The 26,249-nt window shown below is 37.3% G+C and overlaps 1 protein-coding gene across 6 annotated transcripts in view; it reads right to left on the bottom strand.

Annotated features, from left to right (window-relative positions):
- The window catches only part of ppp1r13ba (protein phosphatase 1, regulatory subunit 13Ba), a 58,596-nt gene that overhangs the window by 12,567 nt on the left and 19,780 nt on the right, over positions 1–26,249 (bottom strand). For 5 of the 6 annotated variants that reach the window (XM_051723066.1, XM_051723065.1, XM_051723069.1 and 2 more), the window contains exons 4-7: positions 20,119–20,186; positions 5,713–5,814; positions 2,735–2,909; positions 1,249–1,445 (exon numbers count right to left, since the gene is read on the bottom strand). In XM_051723066.1, coding sequence (XP_051579026.1) covers positions 1,249–1,445; positions 2,735–2,909; positions 5,713–5,814; positions 20,119–20,186 — 542 coding nt within the window. Of the gene's footprint in view, positions 1–1,248; positions 1,446–2,734; positions 2,910–5,712; positions 5,815–11,259; positions 11,808–20,118; positions 20,187–26,249 lie in introns of those variants that run through there. The other variant, XM_051723071.1, reaches the window with a different exon arrangement.

Genomic DNA, 26,249 nt, shown 5'->3' with positions numbered 1-26,249 from the left:
TCACCCTCTAAATCCAATATTACTTGGAGTAAGCCATTTAAAAGAAGAATAGTAGCTTATCTCTCTTTGTTATATAACATTGGAAAGAAAATGTATATATTTTTTTTATTCTTTATCAACACAAAAGCCTGTTCTTTTATGTAAGCCTGTTTTTAATAAATAGTATATAGTTATGCATATTATGATCAAATAAATATATTATAAATTGTATATTGCGAGACTACCCCCCCACCACCAAAAAAAAAAAAAAAAAAAAAAAAGTCTTATGGTGATGGCAAGATGAATGCAGCATGTTATCAGAAAATACTGGCAGACAATTTGCATTCTTCTGCACGAAAGCTGTGCATGGGACGCTCTTGGACTTTCCAGCACGACAATGACCCTAAGCACAAGGCCAAGTTGACCCTCCAGTGGTTACAGCAGAAAAAGGTGAAGGTTCTGGAGTGGCCATCACAGTCTACTGACCTTAATATCATCGAGCCACTCTGGGGAGATCTCAAACGTGTGGTTCATGCAAGACGACCAAAGACTTTGCATGACCTGGAGGAATTTTGCAAAGACGAATGGGCAGCTATACCACCTGCAAGAATTTGGGGCCTCATAGACATCTATTACAAAAGACTACACGCTGTCATTGATGCTAAAGGGGGCAATACACATTATTAAGAACTAAGGGTATGAAAACTTTTGAACAGGGGTCATTTCATTTTTTTCTTTGTTGCCATGTTTTGTTTTATGATTGTGCCATTCTGTCATAACCTACAGTTGAATATGAATCCCATAAGAAATAAAAGAAATGTGTTTTGCCTGCTCACTCATGTTTTCTTTAAAAATGGTACATATGTTTCCAATTCTCCAAGGTTATGCAAACTTTTGAGCAAAACTGTATATATATATATATATATATATATATATATATATATATATATATATATATATTATATATATATATATTAACATATTATTTATGTATTTTAATATATATATAGTATATGATTATGTACTGTATATATAATTATAATAAATAATATTTTTAAATATATATATATATATATATATATATACACACACACACACACACACACACATACACACAGTATATACAGTAAATATACTGTATATGGACATCTGGCAAATGCATAATTGTAAATGAACTAAAACAACAAGCAGCACCACCACCAACATTAATCTAAGTAAATAAAACAAACATAAGCCAGATAGGTTTGTATAAAGCACAAAAGTACATACTTGCAATTCTTGGTAGAGTTTGCGTAGTTCCAACGCAGCATTGCCGGTCACCGGACCCCCCAGAGGCTGCAGGCCATTGAGACGCCCCCGTCGCAGATCATCAAGCTGCTGCGTGAGCTGATCCACCTTTAGCATGGCCGACTGCAGCTCTGCCTGCTTTTCCTGGAACAGGCTGCTAACATGCTCAATTTCTGCAGCTGAAAGACATACACATAGCATTCCGATAATACTGTAGATCCTATCTATGTGAATGCTTTATACATAAAATTAGTGCCTGTGGATTTTTAGAGTGGGTGTGTGTGTACAAGTGTGTGTGTGTGAGGTCCAGAAAAAATGGCTGCTTGACCAACTGAGATGTTCACTCCCAAAGGTCACATGTCTTAAGCCAGTTCATATGTAGTGCAAAAACTCTAAATATAGGAATGATATTGTGATCTTTGTTTTTGTCCAATAAATGTCGTAATGGGAGAGAAAACACCCCAAAATTCTTCCACACCCTAACTGGAACACTCCTTGTTTCACAGTTCAGAGATGCTCCAACTGACTGATCTACTGCCAGAAACATAGGGAGTGGATGGCAAAAGCAACTGGAGCAGAGGATGAAATTCCACTGTGTGCTTTAACAATGGTATTAAACTGATAACTTTAGAGAGCTACAGTGGCATCAGAACGTATTTGGACATTTAAAGATGTATGAATGTCAATGCATAGATAAAAAAAATGTAAAAAAAGAAGTGGCATCAGCAAGTTCTTTGCCATTTGTTTTAATCCAGCCAGCGTTTTGAATGTGACGTCTCCTCAACTACCGAGGGATTATGGGATAGTATATATTTCTTTGGGATAGAAATAGTAGATCATCCGGGTATTTCTCATTTACTGTTTTATGAATACTGAGGATTCGGACATACAGTACTACTGCATTGGCATACTGTTTTTGGAATACTATATAGTAGGAAAGTATGGATATTCGGAAGCAGGGTCAGTTCCCATCAAGTTCACAAAGGTTTCCCCAGCAGATTGACCACATGTGTAGTTCACCACATTAACTACGGACGTGTTGCCAACCAGAATGTGTACAAAAACATTTTGTCTGAATTTTGTGCATTATCTGTATTAATTTATAATTTAAAACCAAATAAGCATCTTTTTGTGAAATGTTTTGCTTGGAAAGTGTGCATGTGCTACATTTCTTTAAAATAAATGCCATTTGGTTTGATATTTTGTTATTTAATGCAATGACATTTTCACATTTACATAAGAGTGGCTTAAGAGGCCAAAATGTTTTTGGAGAGATTTTCTTTGTGCACAGCTTTCTTGCATACAAACTGGTCTGACATATCAGTGCAACCCTCAATATCATTTCCTGTGTTAAAGCTTTGACAGTGCAGTATAAGTCAAACAGTGATCCCTGCTAGTGATCTGACTCCATACAACTAAGTCTCTAAAGCATAGTTAAGTCTGTTGACATTAACATAGCTGTACGTACAGAGGTTGCCGTTTATGAGCTTGGTGTAGTCCACTTGGCCCCTCATGGCACGGACCTTCTTTAGTTTGGCTTCCTGACTGTCCACTCTTTCTCTCAACCTCTGGAGCTTCTCGCTTTCAGACACCGACCGGCCCTGACGGTGATCCTGCTGCTTCAGATACCGCAAACGCTGTTCCTAAACATACGAGGGGGAGGAGAGGAGAGGACAGGACAGGAGAGGGTAACAGTCAATTTCAAACTGGGAGGGAACATAGACATGCTCCACTTATCATCAAAAGACACACACACAACATTAGAGATAGACCGATAATCAGTATGACCGATATTTTTAACTGAAACTTAAACTTTTTCACATAAACAGTCAAAACAAAGTCCAAACCAAAAAAGTATAAACTCAGATAGTCGAAGATAAATTGTACAAAGTCTTAGATTCAAATACATATACAATTTAAGTTGCATTAATTAAGTGAAAAGATTATAAGTTTTTGTTTTCTAGTAAAAGTTAAATTCATTAGTCTCGTAAATAGGGATGGTAATCGTAAAAATTACAACATAACCCAATGTTTATCTTTAACTGCACATAGTCTTAACCATCCAGCAATTACTCTGATTTAATTCTCACAAGCCTTAAGTACACATAACACAGTAACAATTCTTGATTCACTGGAAGAAGGACATGACTCGTGGTTCAGTACGTTTTTGATTCACTAAAAAAGAACCAGCTGATAAGAGTCATTCGTTTGTTCGGTAGGAAGCGCTGTATGATTTGCGGCGTAGAAAGACTCATTTGTTCGGGAAATGGGCTACATTAGGGCATAATATATTTTGTGCTGCAGATTTAGTAGCGGTGTTGCAGCACTGCTGAATGGTAGCACTGGAAACACTGTCAGAGTATTTTTGCCCAGATTTGCATCCACATCAGTCTAAGAATGTACGTTTGAGAACCATTATTGGAACCGAAAGTTGTGAAAATCATACAATTTCGATATCATTTTATAAAATGGAACTCGTAAAGCAGGTATTTTATCTTTAGAGCTTAGTGATTAATCATTTTGTTATTACTGTGTCTAAATAAAAATGTGTTTTGTATATAGGTTATCAGACACTTATTTAATCCCTTAAATAATCCGTATTGGTCATTAAAAAACAATATCAGTCGACCTCTACATAACACCAATTAAATCAACAACAGTCCTTTCACACACCTCACAACGCACAGTGGAGAGCTGTGAGAGCACAAATGGGGAAAAAACAGTGACAGGAAAAACAGGAAAATGTTATGAAAGAACATATTTTTAACATTTCAATGCTTCTTAACAATATGCTACGATTCAACATTAGCAGAAGGACTATTTCAAGCATCTTACTCCACAAAATCAAACTGTAATGACTCCAACTGTATGAAATCTTTTGTTATTTCGGATATTACAAAAAAGTGAAAGTTTGATGAATGAGACTGAAATAGAAAGTGCAGGCGGACCCTAACCCTAACCTAACCCATGCTGACTACCACTTTCAGGTCTGCTTTAAAATGGGCAAGTGCAAAGCCAGGCCAAACAAACGAAGAGAGTGTTGGCTCAACAAAATCAAGTGTTAAATGAACGAATGAATGAACAAAGCGAGCTTTGAACTGCAGAGCTACTACATTTACAGTTACGAACTGTAATGTTTGTGGTTTTTGGTATACTATGTTAAAACTGCAAAAGAAAAGAAAATATCTGTATTTTGTTGTCCTAAATAATGTTGATGAAATATCAATGAACAATTCCCAAATCTTGAATGTATCAGCAATTGAAACCCAATATCAAATCAGCAAACACCTCTAAAAGAAATGCAGTTTTTTTTACCTTGTGTCAGGTGAGTGGATGACCTCTTGTTGTTACTCGTTTACAAAGTACACATAGTTCATGTGCTGAAAATGCATACATTAACTTCAGATAACATAGCTAGCCTCTGTGATTTCCAAAGTATTTTGAGACTTTTTCCCGGGAACTGACTAATTCACAAACCGACACACACACACACACATGCTCAAACTCCAGTGGTCTTAACGTCCATCCTCTTCCTGACAGCTGCAGTTCCATGCTGATCTCATTTCCTGTGTCAATGGAGTCCCTTTCCTGTTGTTGTTTAAGGAAAAGAACTTTGAGTCCAAGAAACATGCACAGCTGACCCCCTACACAGACCTAAGTGTGATATTCACATCAACAATCCCACACTGATCTTGAGACAATATCTCAGTCACAAAGACAAATAATTCTCAAAACACAAAATCAAAAGAGTCTAATAAACCAAATGATGTCAGGCTGAAGTAAGCCAGTTGCACAGTTAATATGCAACTCATTAAAAAGGCTGCATTAAAATTCCTGACATGGCCACATGGAACTATGAAGTAGGAGTTCAATTATTCAAACATGACAGTTAATGCACTCCAGACGATACGACCAGGTGGACTGGTGATGGGGTGGAGTGGTGGTGGCGTAGTGGGCTAAAGCACATAACTGGTAATCAGAAGGTTGCTGGTTCAATCCCCACAGCCACCACCATTGTGTCCTTGAGCAAGGCACTTAACTCCAGGTTGCTCCGGGGGAATTATCCCTGTAATAAGTGCACTGTAAGTCACTTTAGATAAAAGCATCTGCCAAATGCATAAATGTAAATGTAATAGTGTTCATGTATGCCCCATACGCATATGTGCATTCACCTGCTTATGTTCGAGGCAGACACTGGGGCCCTAATTTTAATATGTGGAAAGTCAGCACAACAGAGAACTAAAGAGACTTTTAACAGATTTCTGAAAAAGAAAAAGTCTCTAAGTGAAAGATGCATGTTTTGGCCCTATATAAAAGTGGACCTTGTCAAAGGATGGACAAGAAATAGTCAATTTCTTGTCTGCATAACAGAGATTAAAAGAGGCAAAAGATCTGAAGACACATGAATAAATAACGAGACATGAGGCTTCATGTGGTGGCGCTTACCTTTGCTATCAGCATCTGCTGCTGTGCTTCGATCTGCTGCTGCTGTCGCATTGCCATCTCCTGCAGCTCTGACAGCGTCAACTCCACACATGGATTCCCTACCTACACACACATACACATACACACACATACAGTATCATTGAATTAGCCTTAGTCAAACTGAACTTCACTTGTTCAAACAAATACAAAATGACTGTTAGAATTAAACCATGGGAAAGATTGGGTTGAAATTAGTGGTAAACAGTTTTATAATGGCTAATGCTGATATTTAGACAACAAGGTGCCAATTACTATGTAAATGTGATTCAATTTAATGATAACAAATGAGATATACACAATATATACACAAAATTAGCTCAGTTAGCTGTCTGTAGTTTTTGGAACTGACACAAAGGAGAACCAACAAATCTGTTAAAGGAATATTCCGATATCAATACAAGCTAAGCTCAATTGACAGCATTTGTGACAATGATGATTACCACAAAAAAAAAAAAAAGCAAAAATCTGGGTTACAGTAAGGCACCAACAATAGAAGTGAATGGGCTCCATCCATAAACATTAAAATACTCACTGTTTCAAAAGTATAGCAACAAAACAAACAATATGTACTGTATGTCAAAATATTTTCAGTGATAAAATAGCTTTCTAACCTTTTCTGTGTAAAGATATATCCAATTTTACAACTTTGTTGCAATGATGACGTAACAGCATAAAATCTAAAACCTTAAAATTACATCGTAAAAATTACGATTTAAACAACTTTACATAAAATGTAACAATTATAAAATAATAAACAAGTTTTAACAGAAGAATTAATGTAAGTGCTTTTATAAAATTATAAACTTCACATTTCTCCCTTTCAACCCTCTAAAAATTGGCCCTATTCACTTCCATTGTAAGTGCCTCACTGTTACCTCGATGATTACTTTTTTTTCCTTTTTTTTTTTTTAAAGGGAAAAATCTAAATTATTTTTATGGTAATTAACATTATGCCACAAATGCTGTCGAATGAGCTTAACTTGTATTGAATCCGGAATATTCCTTTAAACTGACAAATGGGCATAGTTATTGGCAAATGAGATAATTAAAATGGACAAATGACAGCTGATTATTCTGCTTGGCCGTATTATCACACTATAAGTAGACTGCCCTCAAACTTCCAACATACACAATCAGACTACACAGCAGTGTGAAGGCATACAAGAAAAATGTTAAAGCCAAGTACCCGACTGAAAATATCAACCTAGACCAACTAAGCTGGTTCAGACAGTGGACACTTTAAATGGCCAGTTAAAACCAGCTGCTAATTACCAGTATAAGGTATGTTTTGGCAACTTTCATACTGGTTTTAGCATGACTACTATGGTCATGCTCATCTACCTGCAACAATAACCAGCTTAACCATCTTGTGCCAGTATTACATCTTGGTCTGGTAAAAATTCAAAATAATTGAGTCACTGGCTCCTCTCAATATCCTTAGCTGGCTTACTGCACACATACTTGTAATAATTGAAAAACAGTATCTGACAGGCCCTAGTGAGCCAAAGCAGTACTGTAAAAACCTCATTTAAGTTGTGCATGGTACATTTATCTCAATTATTTCATGGAGGAACCATTATGATTTTATAAGAAAAGTCAATGTGTCAAGTCCCTGTTAAAATTGAGGTAAGGATGGCTATTCAGGTAATTTTGAACAGAAGGGGAAGACACTGATGAAATTGTCACTAATGGGCTTTCCGTGGGCTTGTTAACCCAGCATCATTTTAACCCTGGATTAACACTGTTCATACTTTACCCTGGGACAGTAACGAAACCTTTCCGTTACTAGATTCTTTTACTTGAAAAAATCCAGTTTTCCTACAACTTATCTCGAGTCTCTAAGGTAGTGCCGTTCTCAAATGTAAACTTGGATTTTCAGTCTGTTGGAGAAATTGCCTCAGGAACGTGGTACTAGCCACAGAAAAGGAGGTCACCCCTGGGGCTTTTTCTGGTGCTGGTGAGCACCTGGTGGTTCAGAGTGAACAGGAATGAGATCAGTCACAAATAATTAAAGGAACAGTTTAATTTAAAAAATAATTCATTATTTATTCACATACACCGATCATCCACAACATTAAAACCACCTGCCTGATATTGTGTAGGTCCCCCTCATGCCACCAAAACAGCACCAACCACATCTCAGAATAGCATTCTGAGATTATATTCTTCTCACCACAATTGTTCAGAGCAGTTATCTGAGTTACCATAGACTTTGTCAGTTTGAAACAGTCTGGTCATTCTCTGTTGATCTCTCTCATCAACAAGGCATTTCCAGAACTGCCACTCACTGGATTTTTTTTTTGTTTTTGGCACCAATTCTAGAGACTGTTGTGCATGAAAATCCCAGGAGATCAGCAGTTACAGAAATACTCAAACCAGCCCATCTGGCACCAACAATCATCCACGCGATTATCAAATCAACCAATCATGTGGCAGCAGTGCAGTGCATAAAATCGTGCAGTGCTTAAAATCATGCAGATACGGGTCAGGAGCTTCAGTTAATGTCATCAACATCAACCATCAAAATGGTTAAAAAATGTGATCTCAGTGATTTGGACCGTGGCATGATTGTTGGTGCCAGACGGGCTGGTTTGAGTATTTCTGTAACTGCTGATCCCCCAGGATTTTCACGCACAACAGTCTCTAGAATTTACTCAGAATGGTGCCAAAAACAAAAAACATCCAGTGAGCGGCAGTTCTGCGGGCGGAAACGCCTTGTTGATGAGAGAAGTCAACAGAGAATGGCCAGACTGGTCTATGGTAACTCAGATAACCATTCTATACAATTATGGCGAGAGGAACATCATCTCAGAATGCTATTCTGAGATGCAGGTTGGCGCTCTTTTGGTGGCACAAGGGGGACCTACACAATATCGGGCAGGTGGTTTTAATGTTGTGGCTGATCAGTGTATTATCATATGGCTTCAGAAGACTTGAAATAGTGCACGAGTCTGGTACACTTCCTGTGTCATTGTTGTTGTTTGTTTTTTTTTTTGTCCTGTTTTGATCATAAAAACTGTGGTTACCCTTAACTGAGGCCATGTTCACACTAATACAGTACATTTTCATTTGAAAAAGCATTAATTTCACAACATTTATGCCTCTCATCCACACTGGAATTGCAATTTCCCAACATGATCACACGGGAAGTCGGCATGTTGTCTCCAAGAGTTCTGGTACCCTAGGATCAGCCACATTATGCAGACTCATCGACAAACACCATCTCCTATCAGACATTTTTGCATCGCCTCCAGTATGTTTATCCTCCCTTGTGGCATGACCGGAAACACGTTGCTCAGCAGCATGGGAGACCCAGCTTAGGATTCTACTTTGAAACCAGGAAGTAATCGTGTTTGCATAATCAGTGATGAGTGTGTTTCGGAGGTTGCATTTTTCACTCTAAAATGTCATTTTTAATCCACTGATGGTTAGGTTTAGGTCTGGAGTTTGGTTTGGGCAGTACAGTTTACAAAACATGCATTCCTCTTCATTGTATTACAGCTTGTACAGATAAAAAACAACTTGCTTTACAACTCGCTTTTGGCGCCCCTCCGTGGATGTTGCAACCACAAAATGGAGCTAACACGTGCCCACACACAACAACACAACGCTTTGGCAACAGCGGGCAGTGTTTTTGCATTTCAGTAAGCACCGATTTTAGCTCAAGAAAAGTCAACCTACTGTTTCCGATTCACTGTTGGGTAAGTCTGGATTTCCTCCACCGAAATCAGAGTGTTTCGAAAATGCTTTCAATAACCACATAGTTTGGAAAATTATGATGTTAAGAAACTGAAAACGTTTTCAGTTCTCAAACTTAAACAGATTAGTGTGGACGTGGCCTGATATTGTATGGGAAAAAGGAACATGTACATTGTTCAAACCTTCTCCTTTTATGTTCCACAGAAAAGAAAACAGCATATGGGTTTGAAACAACATAAGGGTGAGTAAATAATGACAGAATTTTGATTCTTGGGTGCACTGTCTCTTTAAACCCATGCATCCCTATCACTCTGCATAAACAGCACGGCACTGTATACGAGACATATTTTAAAATGTCTTCCTTTTATCACATGAATGAGTGATGCTTTGATTAAGTGTTGCAATATTCTTATTATCATTATTATAGCCAAAAACCTACAATACTTTCTACAGGAGACGTAATTCTCTTGTTCCCTCCATCCTGTTCACCATTTCATTCTTTCTTCAACACAATGTACAATAATGATGTAGTACATTGGGTCATAGCCTGCCTGCAGCCACAGCTATTCATATCTCTTCTGACAAATGAGCCGTAATAAGAGTACTTTTACTTCCTCCTGATACAAGAACAATTCTAACATTTTTAATTGTCATAAAAATGCACTTTATTATCCAAGTCTCGTAGAAAATGTATCACTTTTTGCAGTTGGCATCTACTGAAAAAAGTCTGTTGCTCTTCCCAATCAATTCATCAAAATTCATATAGGCAATGAAAATCACAAATGAGAAAAAGCAGAGAGCAAATGGAGGTTAGCACAAGTCTAGTGGCGGTTCTAGCTTGTATGGCGCCTTGGGTGAAACCTGCTTCAACACGCCCCCAAAGTTGTTGGGGGGGGGTCTGTGTGGGTGCCGCCCCCGCAAGATGCCGCCGCAATGGCACATGTCGCCCATGCCTAAATCCGCTACTGCTACTGTTTGAGATTTTAGTCCTGAGGTAAAGACCTCAGTAATCTCATGTATGTCTTCTCTAGAGTTCCGGAAGGATCTCAACAATGTCTCAAACTGTGCTCATATTTGCCAAGGCCTGCAATCAAAAGTCAGAGATTTCAATATGAACACATTTCTCATCAAACTGTCCCAAGACTAACTTATCTTGGCTATGCTATCTACATTAATTGCATAGCTCTATATTTGGCTTATTTGTTTAAATTTTAATTGCTTGTTTCAATTTCTTAATTTCTAAAAATTAATTTTAGGACAAACATCTGAGACAAAGTTGACACTTCAATGAAACATAACTTAGAACTACTTTACAAGTCTCCTGAGCAATGAAAGAGCAACCTCTGAGCAATAATAATTTCCTCTGGATTATTAAATAATACTACTACTACTACTAATAATAATAATTATATATATATATATTTATTTATTTAATAACCCAGAGGAAATTTTTATTGCAGAGGGATGTTCTGACCTGACATGTAATATTACATTGCGTGCAAATTTTTGCACGCAATGTAAGATTACATGCCAGGTCAGAACATCCCTCTGCATATATACTGTATCACCTGATATAACTGGACAACAAAGTAACCCGATCCAACATTCTGTCATTTATAATAACAAATATTTAATAATTATTCTACATGAATTCAATAATACTTCATTTTAAAAGAGAAATAACAGAGACTCGCACTGCAACAGTATGCACATCTCAGTAAATAGGTTTTGTGCTTCACAAATCACTCTATGGGATTGACACACAGCTCAATGCATAGGGATTTACTTTAAAAGGGGCTCTGAATTTACCTGGTGAGAGTCCCAGGTTATTCTGCATGATCGGACCTTAATGTTGCTGCATTGTCCTTCAGCTGTAAATTCCTGCACGGTCTCGACGTGGTTCCACTCCATTTCTAAAAATCAGGTGCGCATTCCTGACTCCCTCATAAGAAAAGCATCGGCACGCTGATTACGGATGCAGTGCAGCTGCAGTAATTGCAGTGAGCTGGGATGCAGACCCCAGAGTAACACACACAGCCGCAATCCCCTCTCAAAAAACTGGAGTGTAGAAGTCATCGAGCACATTAGCGATGAGTCAGGTTGTCATTCCTACTCCGCGCGACTGACTTTGCGTGTTTTTGCTTACTATACATAGTTACAGTCAAGTGACTCTTATGAGTAATTACTGTAGACTAACATTGGAAGGAAATGCGTGACCTTTATAAAATGTTAACGTGAATCTTTGATGATGGAGACTGCGTAAGTTTTTTTTGTCTCTCCCGAGGCTCAATTTTGACGTGCAAGCACTTCTCTCTCTCTCTTTCTCTCAAATATGTGTATGTGCGCCTGTGTCTCCAGCCTAGTGTAGACTGCAGCACAAGAGCATTTGGAAGCAATGATTTATTTAAGCGAATCGACTCTTTTGGACGGTTCGTTTCAATGAATCGATTCAGTTCGAGTCATCGCTGCAGAGTTTTCACAGAAGTCCTGATGAGAATTTCTTAAATCTCTCGCGCTCTTTCTCTCGGTGTGTGTGTGTATGTGCGTGTGTCTGATTGCAGCATCGGATTTCGGAAGCAATGGTTCGTTTAAGCGAATCGGTTGCTTCGGACGGTTCGTTTATATGATTCGATTCAGTTGAGTCGTCCCTTCAGAGTCTTCACAGAAGAAATTCTTAAGTTCTTTTTCTGTAGCGAAATAAATATTTTAAATAATGCTGTTTACTGCGCTTTATAATTTCGTTGTAATTGGTTGTACATTTGTTTTAAGTGTTTTTGTATCGTTCCGCTGACGAAACATTGAAAAATAGCTTTACGAGAAATTTCAGAAGACAAATTCCTGATAACATGAGTTGTGGAACATTGGATGTGATTTAGGAGCTTTTTGATAGATTTACCGTCTTGCACAGTTTAAAGTTATCTCTCACAACCTCGTTTTAATGAATGGAAACTGTAAGGTAGACTCCTCAATGGCATGTATAACGCTGTATAGATCACATCTCATTTTCATCACAACGATCTAAAACACTTTAAACAACACTACAGCCCACTAAAGAGACTGTGAGTCACAGCCTCGTTTCTATTCCGGTCAAAAATATATTAATTTTTGACCGGAGGGCCATATGTCATTCACAATTGATACCCCAAAGTTATTGTTATACAGAATTAACAAAAGCTTCGCGAATCGGTTCAACTGAATCATAAAAAGAACCGGTTCAAAAGAAGATTAATTCGCAAATGGACATCACTAGAGCACACACACACACACACACACACACACGCACCCCCCCCCCCTCCCCTCCCCTCCCGGTAGCGTCTCTGTAAAGCCGCCCGTGCTGCGCCACAGCTGCCCCGCACTCACTCCCAGATGCGTGTCGGTCTACTGAGAGCATTTTACAGCACCAAATACTCGACTGCCACAAATCTGCAGCTCTGCGGCACGACTTTACAGCGTGCATTTTAAAATGCGACATACAAAGCAGTGACTTTGTTGAACCTGATGAAACTGATGTTTAACAAAGAAACAGAGATCAATGATTTCTCTTACGAAAACTACTGTGACGGTACCATGGTACATCAGTGGTATCAGATGGTAATACCATGGTACTTTAATACATTCTGGATTAATATATATTTACCCACCATGGAATTTACATGGCATTCTTTTAAGGCAGTTAAAAGAATATCACGATTCAGGTTAAAAAACAACAACACATATGGCATTATCATGGTAGTGTAGGCCTACATGTCCAAAAGCATTGACATTACTATGGTACCCCAATAAACCATGGTAATACCATGGCACTTTCTTTATTTTTTTGATAATGTTCAGTGCAATACCGTTTGTGGTTTAAATAAATTACATTTAAGCAATTTAAATTCATTGCTAACAGGCCAGTAATCTGAAATTATAGAAGTGAAATTGAGAGTGAATCTTGTAAAGAAGCAAAGTACAGTCTGGCGTCAAGAGGTGTTGCTTATTCACCCTGATAAGGAACATTTTTGGCAAATCAAATCGATATTAGTATTTCAACAGTGATGAGCAAGTGAACAAGTTAGTTTGGTGCCAGTTGGATAAAGTATGTAAGACAGAAATGGGCACAGTCAATAAGCTCTATAATAATGCTGAGCCAGCCATTTAGATTCCCCAGCATTTTGATAGCTGCTACTGACTCATTTAACTGACCATGGTCACTCAAGCCTGACCTTCACATGTCCATGAACTGAAAAACACCAGCCAGAGCCACAGGCCAAAGTCTGTTCTCTCAACTTCAGCGGACACACAGTACAACAGTGCATCAGTCAACTGTTCTTAATGTGGAAATGACTGTTTTGCAGAAAGAAAAAAGATGTTTAACCAATGTGCTAAATGACAAGCTATGTGTTTTATGGATAGAAATATTCACAGTGTTGTCTTCCAACACAATGACATATAAATTCACAGGATTACCAAGATTTGTATCCTTCCTCTGCTGTATTTAGGCAGAAACACATTGCTCTTTCATTACTATGCAGAGCACCCTTAGGGACAACGCACGCCGATCTTTGGGGACTTTCAAGGGCTGAACATTCATCTCTGCGGACAGAGCATTTGCATTCTCGCAGAACTCCAAATCTCATTTTACATTTATCTGCCAGGTGCAGGAGGCACAGTGCATGGGACGGAAATGGCAACTCTGTATATCATCACAGGCAAAGCTATAGAAGCATCAAGTGGAAAGAGGTCAATGACAACGTTATCAGAATGGGGCAAGGACAGTGAGCATATAGACAAAGCTGCCGGGCAGGCCACAGTGATGCCTGAAACTAACAATGTACTCAATGAAAGCTGTCTTCCCACTTGGTAAATTAAACACTACATTCAAAGGGAAGTCTGAAAAACGTCCACGGAGGGGGCCACGGACCCCCAGTTTTAGCCTACACCTCAACTGAACTTTGGCTGACATAAAAATATGTCTGGTGCACGCATTAAAAGTAGTACAGTGTGGGAATTGACTAAATAGAAATGACTACTAGCCACTTTGAGTCACTGCTTTCCTGCCCTAGATGGACAACAAAGATCGAATTGATGTCTTGCACGAACAATCAATAGTCCAGACTTCGGTTAACCTTAACTAGTGATGAGCTTGCTTCTTGATGCTTTGAAATCCTTATAAATCAATCAGTTCAAACCAATGCTTCAGATCGTGTATCATACAGGCCAAGTCAATACATTTCTTCAGTAGGTGTTGCCAATGTGTAAGGTCTCTAGCATTTAGACACAATGAATCATTTTACAAATTATATGATTCAGAGCTTCTAAAATCTACACTCTTCTCACCAAAAACTCTAACAGTATCAAATGTAACTCAAAGGAACACTAATCTTATTGTGTATGTGTAAATTTGTTGAATGCAGACACAAACAATAAAAGACTGTCAAACGATTTAATAGACACATAAAAAAAGAGGGACCAATACACAAGAACACGCATTTGAACCAATACAGTGTTCCAGTTATATCTGAAACTGAAGACAGCTGCCTCATCAAAGGTATGTGTGAACTGTGAATATAATGTGACAGGGTGAGCAAGAGACAGACACAATGGGTGTGGCATCAAGCTTCGAAGAGGCATTTATTGGAAATAATAATAAACATAAAATGTCCATGGGGGAAAAGTGTCCTAGCCAAAAGGGGATCTGGCATCCTCGCGGTGAAACGGGGGCTCGGTGAAGGACATGGGAGAGACCAAGGAATGGCCCAGGCTATAGCGGGGTCCGATGGCCGCACGCGCTCCCCTTTGGTACGTGGGGCGGCAAAATTTTTAGAAAAATATCTCAGCTCTGTAAGTCCATACAATGCAAATGAATAGTGATTGGTGACCAAAACTTTGAAGGTCCAAAATATACATAAAGGGAGCATAAAAGTAATCAATATGACTCCAGTGGTTAGATTCATGTATTCAGAAGCTATATTATAAGTGTGGGTGAGAAACAGATCAATATCTAAGTCCTTTTTTTCTATAAATCTCCACTTTCACTTTAACTTCCACATTCTTCTTTTTTTTTTTTTTTTTTTTTGGTGATTCACATTCTTCGTGCATATCGCCACCTACTGGGCAGGGAGGAGAATTTATAGTAAAAAATGATTTAAATGTTAATCTGTTTCTTACCAACGCCTATCATATAGCTTCTGAAGATATGGATTAAATCACTTGAGTCATATGGATTACTTTTATGCTGCCTGTATGTGCTTTTTGGAAATTCAAAGTTATGGCCAACATTTACTTGCATTGTATGGACCTACAGTGCTGAAATATTCTTCTAAAAATCTTCATGTGTGTTCAGCTGAAGAAAGAAAGTCATACACATCTGGGATGGCATGAGAGTGTGTAAATGATGTGTAGATAATTTTTATGAAAAATCCCTTGAAAGGATTAGTTAATCCAAAAATTTAAATGTTGTCATTGTTTGCTCATGTCGTTCCAAACCTGTTTTTTTTGTCAGAGTATTTTTGTCTTATTTTCCAGTAACAATATCTAAACATTCTTTAAACAAGGTACATTTATTTGAGAAGCAAAATGACAGATATTTTGGTGAAGATGTTTTGTCTTGTTTTTAGAGAAATCTAACAAAATGTTGTAAACTCTATGCTTAAAACAAGAAAAAAATAAATAAATAATATTTGCCACTATTTCTTACACCATTAATAAAATTGACTTTAAGCATTAACCCCACCAAAATGTAATAAATTTATCTGAAAACAAGATTTTATATCTTATGTCATTGTGCTTCTCAAGTAATTTTTGTCTTATTTTAAGGATGTTTAAATATTTTCACAGGATAATAAAAGGAGAAATAAAAAAAAAATAGAAAAATAAAATTGTACTGCTCGAGCTTTTCCATGAAATTACAACAAATGGGGACTGAGGCTTTCAAACTTCAAAAATCACCATATTTCAATATTTCTGAAGTCATACGATAGCTTTGTCATTGAAAAGATCTCAAAAGGCAAAAAAACAAACAAAAACAAAAAAATGGTTTGTTTATAAATCACTTCTCTACTTCTCTCATGAACATGCCCAGGAAAGATAGGGCAGATGTCAGGATTTTTAGTAAATAACAACTTACATTTTGGTCTATTCCTCACTCAAAGCTGGTGTATTTCTTCAGAATACTTGGAATATTGCACTAAAATTTTATGAACCACTTTTATGATACAATTAAACATTAGTGCTTTTTTGTCATGTTTGAGAATGAAAGTCTCAGTCCTCATTGACTTTCATTATATAGAAAATAGTGGCCAGAATATTCTTCGAAAATTCACCTTTTGTGTTCCACAGAAGAAAAAAGGCGAAACAGGTTTGGAACGACATGAGGGTGAGTAAATATTGACAATTTGTATTTCCTTTAGGCATACATAAACGTCCTGAACGCAGAGTCAGATGTATTTGGACCCTGACAGTGATCCTGCGTCATGACCGTTGAAAGGACATGTTGTATAACCTAAGAGTGTTATACTGCAAACTGTCATACACAGCTGCCAGGCTGTATAATCAGGGGTGGGTAGACTGTTGATGTGCTGAGCATGTAGCTATCTAATATTTTGCCTTCTGGCCCTTTGACCCGGTTTAAAGTGGAGTGCATTTGCCGACTTGCATATGACACAGACAGTTTTAGAGTATACAATCAGGCCAGCAAAGTTAGTTCAGGAGTCAGAAGTTTATTGGCCGGATGTAATTAAAATATCATCACATGATACTGTCTGTGAAAGAGAGGCCTTCTCCCTCCATCTGGATTAACTCTGATAACAGCTGCATTATGGGATGTGGGGAGGGCCCTACATCGGGATGCCACAGTGAGCGTGTCTCTCATTTATAACATAACTGGGGATGCTGGGAAGGTCCCTATGACCACCTGTTCAATAGCTCTGCAGGCTTTATTATTACACCACTTTGGAATGTGAAGCAATCTACAGATCAGGATTAAACTTACTACAGATATTGATTTCCTTGTTCTTAACCCTCTATGGACACATTTTGAAATAAGATTTTTTTTTTTTTTTAAGTCAGCTGATGTGTTTTAAAGTTCAACTATATATATATATATAGTTTTATGCTAATGCATTTAGTGCTACCTAACAACAAGCTGCGAGATTCAATTAGAGTTTCAAGAGTTATTTGAACAGATCTAATTAAAGTTGGGCTAACTCAATTCATTTAGGTTTATTCAACACAAAGTATTGGAGTACAGCCTACATTTTAATTTCATATCAAATAAATAATTTTCATTGTTCATTGTCCACAAATGAATTAAGTTAAACCAACATTTGTTTTGTTTTTTTTTTTGTTGTTTTTTTCAGTGTTTAAGTTTAATTTATTGTCATTCATTATGGGCCAGTGTTATTTATCAAATTTGAAATGTTGTATTATTAGCCAAAAAGACCATAATGTAAGCAAAAATGTATTATTATTTAAAAAATTATATATATATATATATATATATATAAATCACCTAAGGGAAGCACAAATATATATTTTTTTATTGATTTTGTGATACATAAATATGTTTACTATGTTGACCTTCAAAAATAGGCCTCAAATCTTGCATTGCTTGTGTTTGTCATAATACAGAAAGTATGACTATAACTGTATAAAACAGACCCATATGACTTTATAATCATTTTAAAAATTATAATACTACCTGTTTTTATTTGCATGATTTTTTAATAAATAATGTGGGACCATACAGGGTACAAATACAGATTTTTGGATACGGACAGAGGAATGCATATTGAACACTGCCTCTTTTTTAAAAGCATGATCAGTATCAAAGACATAAGGACCCGGACAGAAAGTGCACTGAATCCAGGCATTAACATAAAAGTGTTATATAGTTCAGTAATCTTTTGGGAAACAGAGAAATCTGCGTATTCTGTTTCTCTAAAACTTCCTGTGTCCTCCACATGAACCAGTCTGCTGCAAATGATCGTGTTGGCGGACTGGAGCTTATCAGCACATAGCACACCAGCTCCCTACTGCGGAGCTTCCAACTTCTAACTTCCAACTGGAGTCCCTCAAGTGAACCATAATATAATTACATGGCAAGTACAGTCAGAAACAATGTGCTTGAAAGACTCCAGAGCCACAGCGCTTGAGATGTGGGCAAACACGTGCTTAATAATGACAATGGTATATTATTGTGAAACCATATAGTATCTAAATGTTTTAATGTACACAGATCATATGGAAAATTTCAGAATAAATTACAATGCAGTGCTCTAAAAATATATGGGTGTTTCTTCAACTTTGGGCAATTTCATGTCCCAGGGGTTAATTTCTATTCAATTAGATATAAACAGATTTCAAATGTTTCCTTTTTGTTATATGAAGCTCACATTAAAACTTGGAAGCTTTTGACCAGGCCATCATCATTTATTTTTGGTAATTTCAAAATGCCTTTTATGTACAAATTTGACTGTTTTAGCTTTCAGACAAGTGATGTTTGAAGAAAACAAAGAAAATTAAATGTAAATATCACTTGTGAGCAGTGTTTTTATTGGCTGTTATTTCCAATCAAGCTGTAATTTTGCCAAATTATGCATAAAGTGTGAATGTTTTGTCCATTTAGAACACATAAAATGTTAGCTATGAAATTTGCCTACACAAAGGAGTTAGACGTGTTATTTCAAAAACATGAAAAATGTAAAAATTATGTAAATCTCCTTATGATGCATGTACACATACTTTTGGACATTGTTAATAGAGAAGGGAAAAAAACATTTATGAGATTGTGAAAAATGTTTTAACTAGAAGTACACAGTGCTAAAAGTGACCGAAGTTAGAGAAACACCCATATATTCAATACTACATTTAAAGATAGACCAGCCTAGCTTATTGTAAGGGCACTTGCACAGAAAAAGCTCTGACGTAGTGTTTGACAGATAGGAATGAGTTATTTCTGGTTTGAGGGTGTGGAAAGATCCAATGTAATGTGAAATCATGTGGGAATATGGTTAATTGAATTTCTGAAAACAGAAATTGCAGCAAAAGTTAAAATTTTCTCAACTTACTTTCATACATATTTTTCTATGCATACAATGTGTTCATGTGAGAATTTGCGCTGTTTTTGCTTTCTCAAGTTTAAGTGCAAAACAATGTGGAAAAAACTTGTCTCAAGCACTCCTAAAGCACAAAGGTGAGCTATGGCAAAAGTCAAGATTTTTACAGTAAAATAACTTACATTTCATCGTATGCTTTCAGACTTGGAATATAGCACAAGAGCTGCATGGACTACTTTCATTAATTCTGGCTTGCCTTTTTTTAGCTTTAAAGTGAGTTACTATTTACTACTGTACTGTATGGAAATCAGTAATCTTAATATATATTATCTTTAAAATATCTCCTTTTGTATTACGCAGAAGAAAAATTTAATTAAGGTTTGAAACGACATGAGGGGGAATAAATGGACAGAATTGTTTATTTTTGGCTGAACTATTCCTGGCTTCACACATTTACTTTACACACATACAGTGTATGGACAGTGATTAAATGCTCACTTAAGCACTGATCTTGTGTTTCGGATAACAGTTTCACTGTAATGACGTTAAGCCTCAGTGATCAGACCTCATTACAAGACTTAAACAGGCCAGAAGAGAAGTGTGAATGAGAACAGCGTGAATGTGAACGTACCCCATTCTTGCAGGGCTTGTCCGTGTTCTCTCTGCTCTTCCTGTTGGCCTGCTCGGAAGTCAGACCTCCTGCCGGGAATAAAACAAGATTACATAATCACCCAACGCACCCCTGCAGACTAACGATGAAAGTCAAAACATTTGTAGAACGCTTTTGTGACCTACCAAAATTCATGTCAGTGGACAAACACAGCTTAAACACATTTTTAAATTGATGACACATAAATATTGCACAACTCTCTAGATTATATTTGATTCAGATTGCTCAATCGTGGCATAAAACAGTGAAATATCCTACATTTAAATTTAAATGAAAAGAATTCCAACAAATGGTTTAAACTCAAATCAATATTATTTCATATCAATTTATGTTTTGTTTTTTTTGGCAAGTAGCATGTAATAAGCCGGATAAATGTACAGTCAGACAGGCATTATCACAAAATAAACCCATTCATGGTAATCAGCCTGTCTGGGTTTATTTCACAAAAATGACTGGCTGACTGTACATTATCCCTTACCCAAACAGCAGTCAAATCAATAGCTCAAAATGTGAAATAAAGAAAGAAAAGGATACCTTTCAATCTAATGAAAATTTGATCCAGAAGTGGGATTTTGGTTGGCATTAGTCCTGATTACCAGTTACGTTTTGCCAACACAGTGGGTTGTTTAACAGCATTTACCAACCTCCAGTCATTTCTCTTTTGTGAGCATTTGTTTCACCAGTACTTTCAACTGTGCCATCTATAAATAAGCAGGAGCTTAATTCTATAAATCCATGGCTATGTAATTATGTGTGTAATCCTGTCAGAAGCTCTGGAAATACCTAGACCTTCATGAACCGATGCCGGCTCTGATAGGTCTGAGCAGAATCCTACTGACTGCCCTCTGCTCTCAAACTAATTTAGAACAGTGAGGCACATTTTATTCAAACAGTGATGTCAGTCAAGCAAACATGCGACAAAACAATAAATTAATCACCCAAAACACCGGTGGAAAATAAAAATTATATTTCCTGAACTCTTAAGAGCTGTTCAGACCGTATAAGTTCTTGAGCTAAAAAAGCTAGATGCAGCGCAACAATTCAACAAAATGAAGGTGTCTCGAGATGTGTTTTTAAAAGTTAAAGTTCTTTTTAACTTGGCACGCCATCTAAAAAACACGCCGAGGAAAAAACGAGATGTGGTACAACTATCAAAGAGGTCCATAAACAATTGGAAAACAGGGCAGACGGAAGCAAAAACTCTTTTGGTGTGAACAGCCCCTTAACTTAACGTTCTCTCTTTTTTTATTTCTCTAGCTTCCCAACTCAGTTCAGTCAAAACTGAAAATTCTGTCATCACTTATTCTCGTGTTGTTCGAAAAATGACTTTCTTCAGTGGAAATCAAACATATGCAGCAGAATGTTTCCATACCATGAAAGTGAATGGGTATGGATGCTGTCGAGTTCCAAAAACTACAGTACATATAAGTATCATACAAATTTTCCAAGTCATATGAAGTCATATGATAGCTTTTTTTGTGAGAAAAACTAAATTTAAGTTGTTATTCACTGAAAATTTCCGATTTGCACTTCTGCACAGCGATCATTTATGAGTCATGTGAAAAACAATGTGGAGAAAAAAAGTCATACATATTAGTAATGACATGAGGGGGGGCCTGGGTTGCTCAGTGGTAAAGAAGCTGGCTACCACCCCTGGAGTTCACGAGTTTGAATCCCAGGGCGTGCTGAGTGACTCCAGCCAGGTCTCCCAAGCAACCAAATTGGCCCAGTTGCTAGGGTGGGTAGAGTCACACTGGGTAACCTCCTCGTGATCGCCATAATGTGGTTCGCTCTCAGTGGGGCGCGTGGTGAGTCGTGTGTAGATGCCGCGGTGGATGGCGTGGGCCTCCACACACGCTATGTCTCTGTGGTAATGCGCTCAACGAGCCATGTGATAAGATGCACAGATTGATGGTTTCCCGCCACCTGGATTGAGGCGAGTCACTACACCACCACAAGGACTTTCCAAATTGGGAGAAAAAGGGAACCCCCCCCCCCAAAAAAAAGTAATGACACAAGGGTATATACAGTTGTGCTCAAAAGTTTGCATACTCTGGCAGAAATTGTGAAATTTTGGATAGTAAATCTTAAAGTTTTTTATTTAAGGATAGTGATCATATGTTATCACATAGTTGTTTGGCTCCTTTTTAAATAATAATGGTAACAGAAATCACCCAAATGGCCCTGATCAAAAGTTTACATACCCTTGAATGTTTGGTCTTGTTACAGACAAACAAGGTGACACACACAGGTTTAATGGCAATTAAAGGTTAATTTCCCACACCTGTGGCTTTTTAAATTGCAATTAGTGTCTGTGTATAAATAGTCAATGAGTTTGTTAGCTCTCACGTGGATGCACTGAGCAGGCTAGATACTGAGCCATGGGGAGCCGAAAAGAACTGTCAAAAGACCTGTGTAACAAGGTAATGGAACTTTATAAAGATGGAAAAGGATATAAAAATATATCCAAAGCCTTGAAAATTCCAGTCAGTACTGTTCAATCACTTATTAAGAAGTGGAAAATTCAGGGATCTCTTGATACCAAGCCAAGGTCAGGTAGACCAAGAAAGATTTCAGCCACAACTGCCAGAAGAATTGTTCAGGTACAAAGAAAAACCCACAGGTAACCTCAGGAGAAATACAGGCTGCTCTGGAAAAATACGACACAATACGACGATACTTGAACAAAAATGAGCTGCACGGTCGAGTTGCCAGATAGAAGCCAATGCCACAAAAATCCTGGTTACAATATGCCCGACAACATCTTGACATGCCTCACAGCTTCTGGCATACTGTAATTTGGAGTGACGAGACCAAAATAGAGCATTATGGTCACAACCATAAGTGCCATGTTTGGAGAGGGGTCAACAAGTATTGTGCTCCTTGAAACAATGATCAGTCATAAATTCAAAATCAATGCCAAAAGTTCACAATTTCTGCCAGGGTGTGCAAACTTTTGAGCACAACTGTAAATGATTACAGAAATTGACATTTTGGAGTGCATTGTTCCTTCAAAGTCAATCTATGTTTCTGTCTCTATTTTAGGGGTGTCTTGCTACTTGATTTTCTCTGTGGAGGTCAGACAGGCATCAGGAACTGCCTGTCTCTCCTAGTCTGCTGGAGCTGTGATCTGTCTCAGGTACAGATATGAGCACAAGAAAGCGGGCAGACCAATTATTCATAAAGAGGATTAGTTACGTAACTGCAGATAACTGCAGAGAAAAACTCTGCATAGCCCAACGCTTGCACACAGTAAGCAATTAATCATGAAGTTAAAGTTGATGTGTGCAATTTCTTCACCACTTGTGTCACCAAACAGAAATAACAGACCAGACCAAAAATAATGATTGCTTTTAAACAGGTTTCCCAAATACTAACTCCATCTGATATTGGTAAGTTAAAACAGAACCCGTTGGTTAAGCCAATGATGTTATGACAGGCTGGTCAGATTGCTGAAAGGAATATTCCCAGGTTCAATACAAATTAAGCTCAATCGACAGCATTTGTGGCATAATGTTGATTACAACAAAACATTATTTTGACTCGTCCCTCCTTTAAAAAAGCAAAACTGGAGGTTATAGTGAGGCACTTACAATGAAAGTGAATGGGGCCAATTGCTGGAGGGTTTAAAAGGCAGAAATGTGATGCTTATAGTTTTATAAAAGCACTTGCATTAATTCTTCTGTTAAAACTTGTGTATTATTTGAGCTGTAAGGTTGCTTAAATCGTCATTTTGACAGTTGTTTTAGGGTTTTAGGTTTGTTGACATTACATTGTCATGGCAACGAAGTTGTATTTATTTATTTATTTATTTTTAGTGCCATGTCAGCAACAAGGCTATCCACATGGCGAGAACAGATTAAATATAAAAAAAACATAAAAAATTAAATAAGGAATTTTAGATTTATATTAGACAGAAACTCTAAAATATTTTTAGGTGATACATGTAAAAAAAAAAAAAAAAAAATTCTGTTAAGCTTGTTTCTGAATAAAACCTTTGTCTAATAGTATTAAAAACAGGTCAATCCAGTAAAATGTATAATAGTCAGTATAGTCTGACAGGGAAGACATGCCGGAGGTTCTTCACCTTTAAATAAAAACCCATGTGTCAGTCTTGAATGACCTATTCGACACCTAGTATATACAATTTGATCATGTCTATTTTTAAAGTTAAAGAAAAAATTATTGGTTATACTAGGATTTACTTCATAAAGCTTATTGTTTTTACATTCGTCCCATTCCATCTGCCACCTGTTAGAGATATAGGAGTTTAGTAAGGTTTTTAGGTCTGAGGGTGGAATACTACACTCTGTGATTTCTAGAGTAAGGGCTTCTTTAGCTGCGATGTCTGCTTTCTCATTGCCTGACAGTCCAATATGACCTGGAATCCAGCAGAAAAAGATATTAAAGTTTTCTTTCTGTAAGATGTCTACTTTAGATAAAATACTCAAAATAATTGGGTGGTCAGTCTTTACAGATTCCAGAGCTTGAAGGCAAGATTTTGAGTCTGTGAAGATTAAAACATTTCGTCCTTGTTCATTCTTAATATTTTCCAGGGCTAAAAGCAGAGCACAAGCTTCAGCAGTAAAAATGGAGCATTGTCCAGGAATACAGATTCCATAATGTTGATCTCCAATAACTGCTGCTGCCGAAACTTTATTATCTGCTTTTGGTCCATCAGTAAATACAGGTTTATGGAGTGGAAAATCACATCTTCTATCTAAAAATTGCTGGTGGTACTCATTAGGGTGTGTCTCTGTCTTTTTGTGTTGGGTCATTGTCAAAATGATATTTGGCCTTTTCAGAGCCCATGGAGGTATAGGACAAAAATGGGCTTAGGTTAAGTTGTCCAAATTGATATCCAGGTTCTCTAAATAAGGTTTTATCCTCATTCCAAAAGGTCTGATATATCTGGGTCTGGCTTCATACAAGTAAGATCGTTCGGGGTGAAAAACTGTCAAGTAGGCTGGATTGTTTTGGTTTGCCTTAAATTTCACTGCATACTCTAGTGCCAATTTCAAACATCTGTTCTGGAGTAAAGGTTCCCTGGCTTCTTTGAAAAGACTCTGAACAGGAGAGGTACTGAATGTCCTAAAGCCAGTCATAGTCCTTGATGATGTATGGTGTCCAGAATCTGAATGTGGGACTTTCTTGCTGAGCCGTATGCATAGTCTAACTGGGATCTAACCGGATAAAGGCGTAAAAGTACAGTGAATTCGGCACCCCATTTTGATTTTGCCAGCACTTTTATGATATCCAATGTCTTGAAACACTTTTTTCCTCAGGTTTTTCATGTGTGGAATAAAGGTAAGTTTGTTATCGAACACAAGTCCTAAAAATAATTGAAGTTCTTTAACAACTTTGATGGGTTCTCCTTAAAAAAACAAAAAAAAAAATCTGGGTCAGGATGTAGAGATCGCAAAAGGCAAAAATGCATACAAACAGTCTTTTTTGTTTTAGAAAATGTAAACCCAATTTTGATTGACCATTCATTTATCTTATTGATGCATAATTGTACTTGTCGTTCGATTACATTCATATATTGTCCTCTGTAACAAATGCACAGATCATCAACATATAGACTGCAAAACATATTGGGCATTATAACATTTGCTATATTATTTATTTTGATACTGAAAAGTGTAACAGAGAGAATACTTCCTTGACGGACCCCTAGTTCTTGTACATGTAAATTTGACAGGGTAGTTCCTATCTGAACACGGAAACATCTATTGGACAGAAAATTGCAAATAAAAATGGGTAATTTGCCTCGGAGTCCAATTTCGTATAGATCTTTAAGGATGCCATGTCTCCAATTGGTCTCATAAGCCTTCTCCAGATTGAAGAAAACAGCTAAAGCATGTTTATAAAACTGTCCCGTACAAATATTCCAATCAAATAAGGTGATCCACTGTGCTTTTTCCTTTTCTAAACCCACACTAGAATTCACTGATCTTGTGGTCAGACTCTAGTATCCACACCAGACGGTCAATGACCACTCTCTCCATAGTTTTACAGAGGCAGCTGGTCAGTGTTATTGGGCGATAATTGTTAGCGTCAGAATGGTCCTTGCCTGGTTTCGGTATGGGTAT

Source organism: Myxocyprinus asiaticus, chromosome 17 (assembly GCF_019703515.2).
Source record: "Myxocyprinus asiaticus isolate MX2 ecotype Aquarium Trade chromosome 17, UBuf_Myxa_2, whole genome shotgun sequence".
NCBI lineage: Eukaryota > Metazoa > Chordata > Actinopteri > Cypriniformes > Catostomidae > Myxocyprinus > Myxocyprinus asiaticus.
This window is presented reverse-complemented; position numbering and strand designations above follow the sequence as displayed.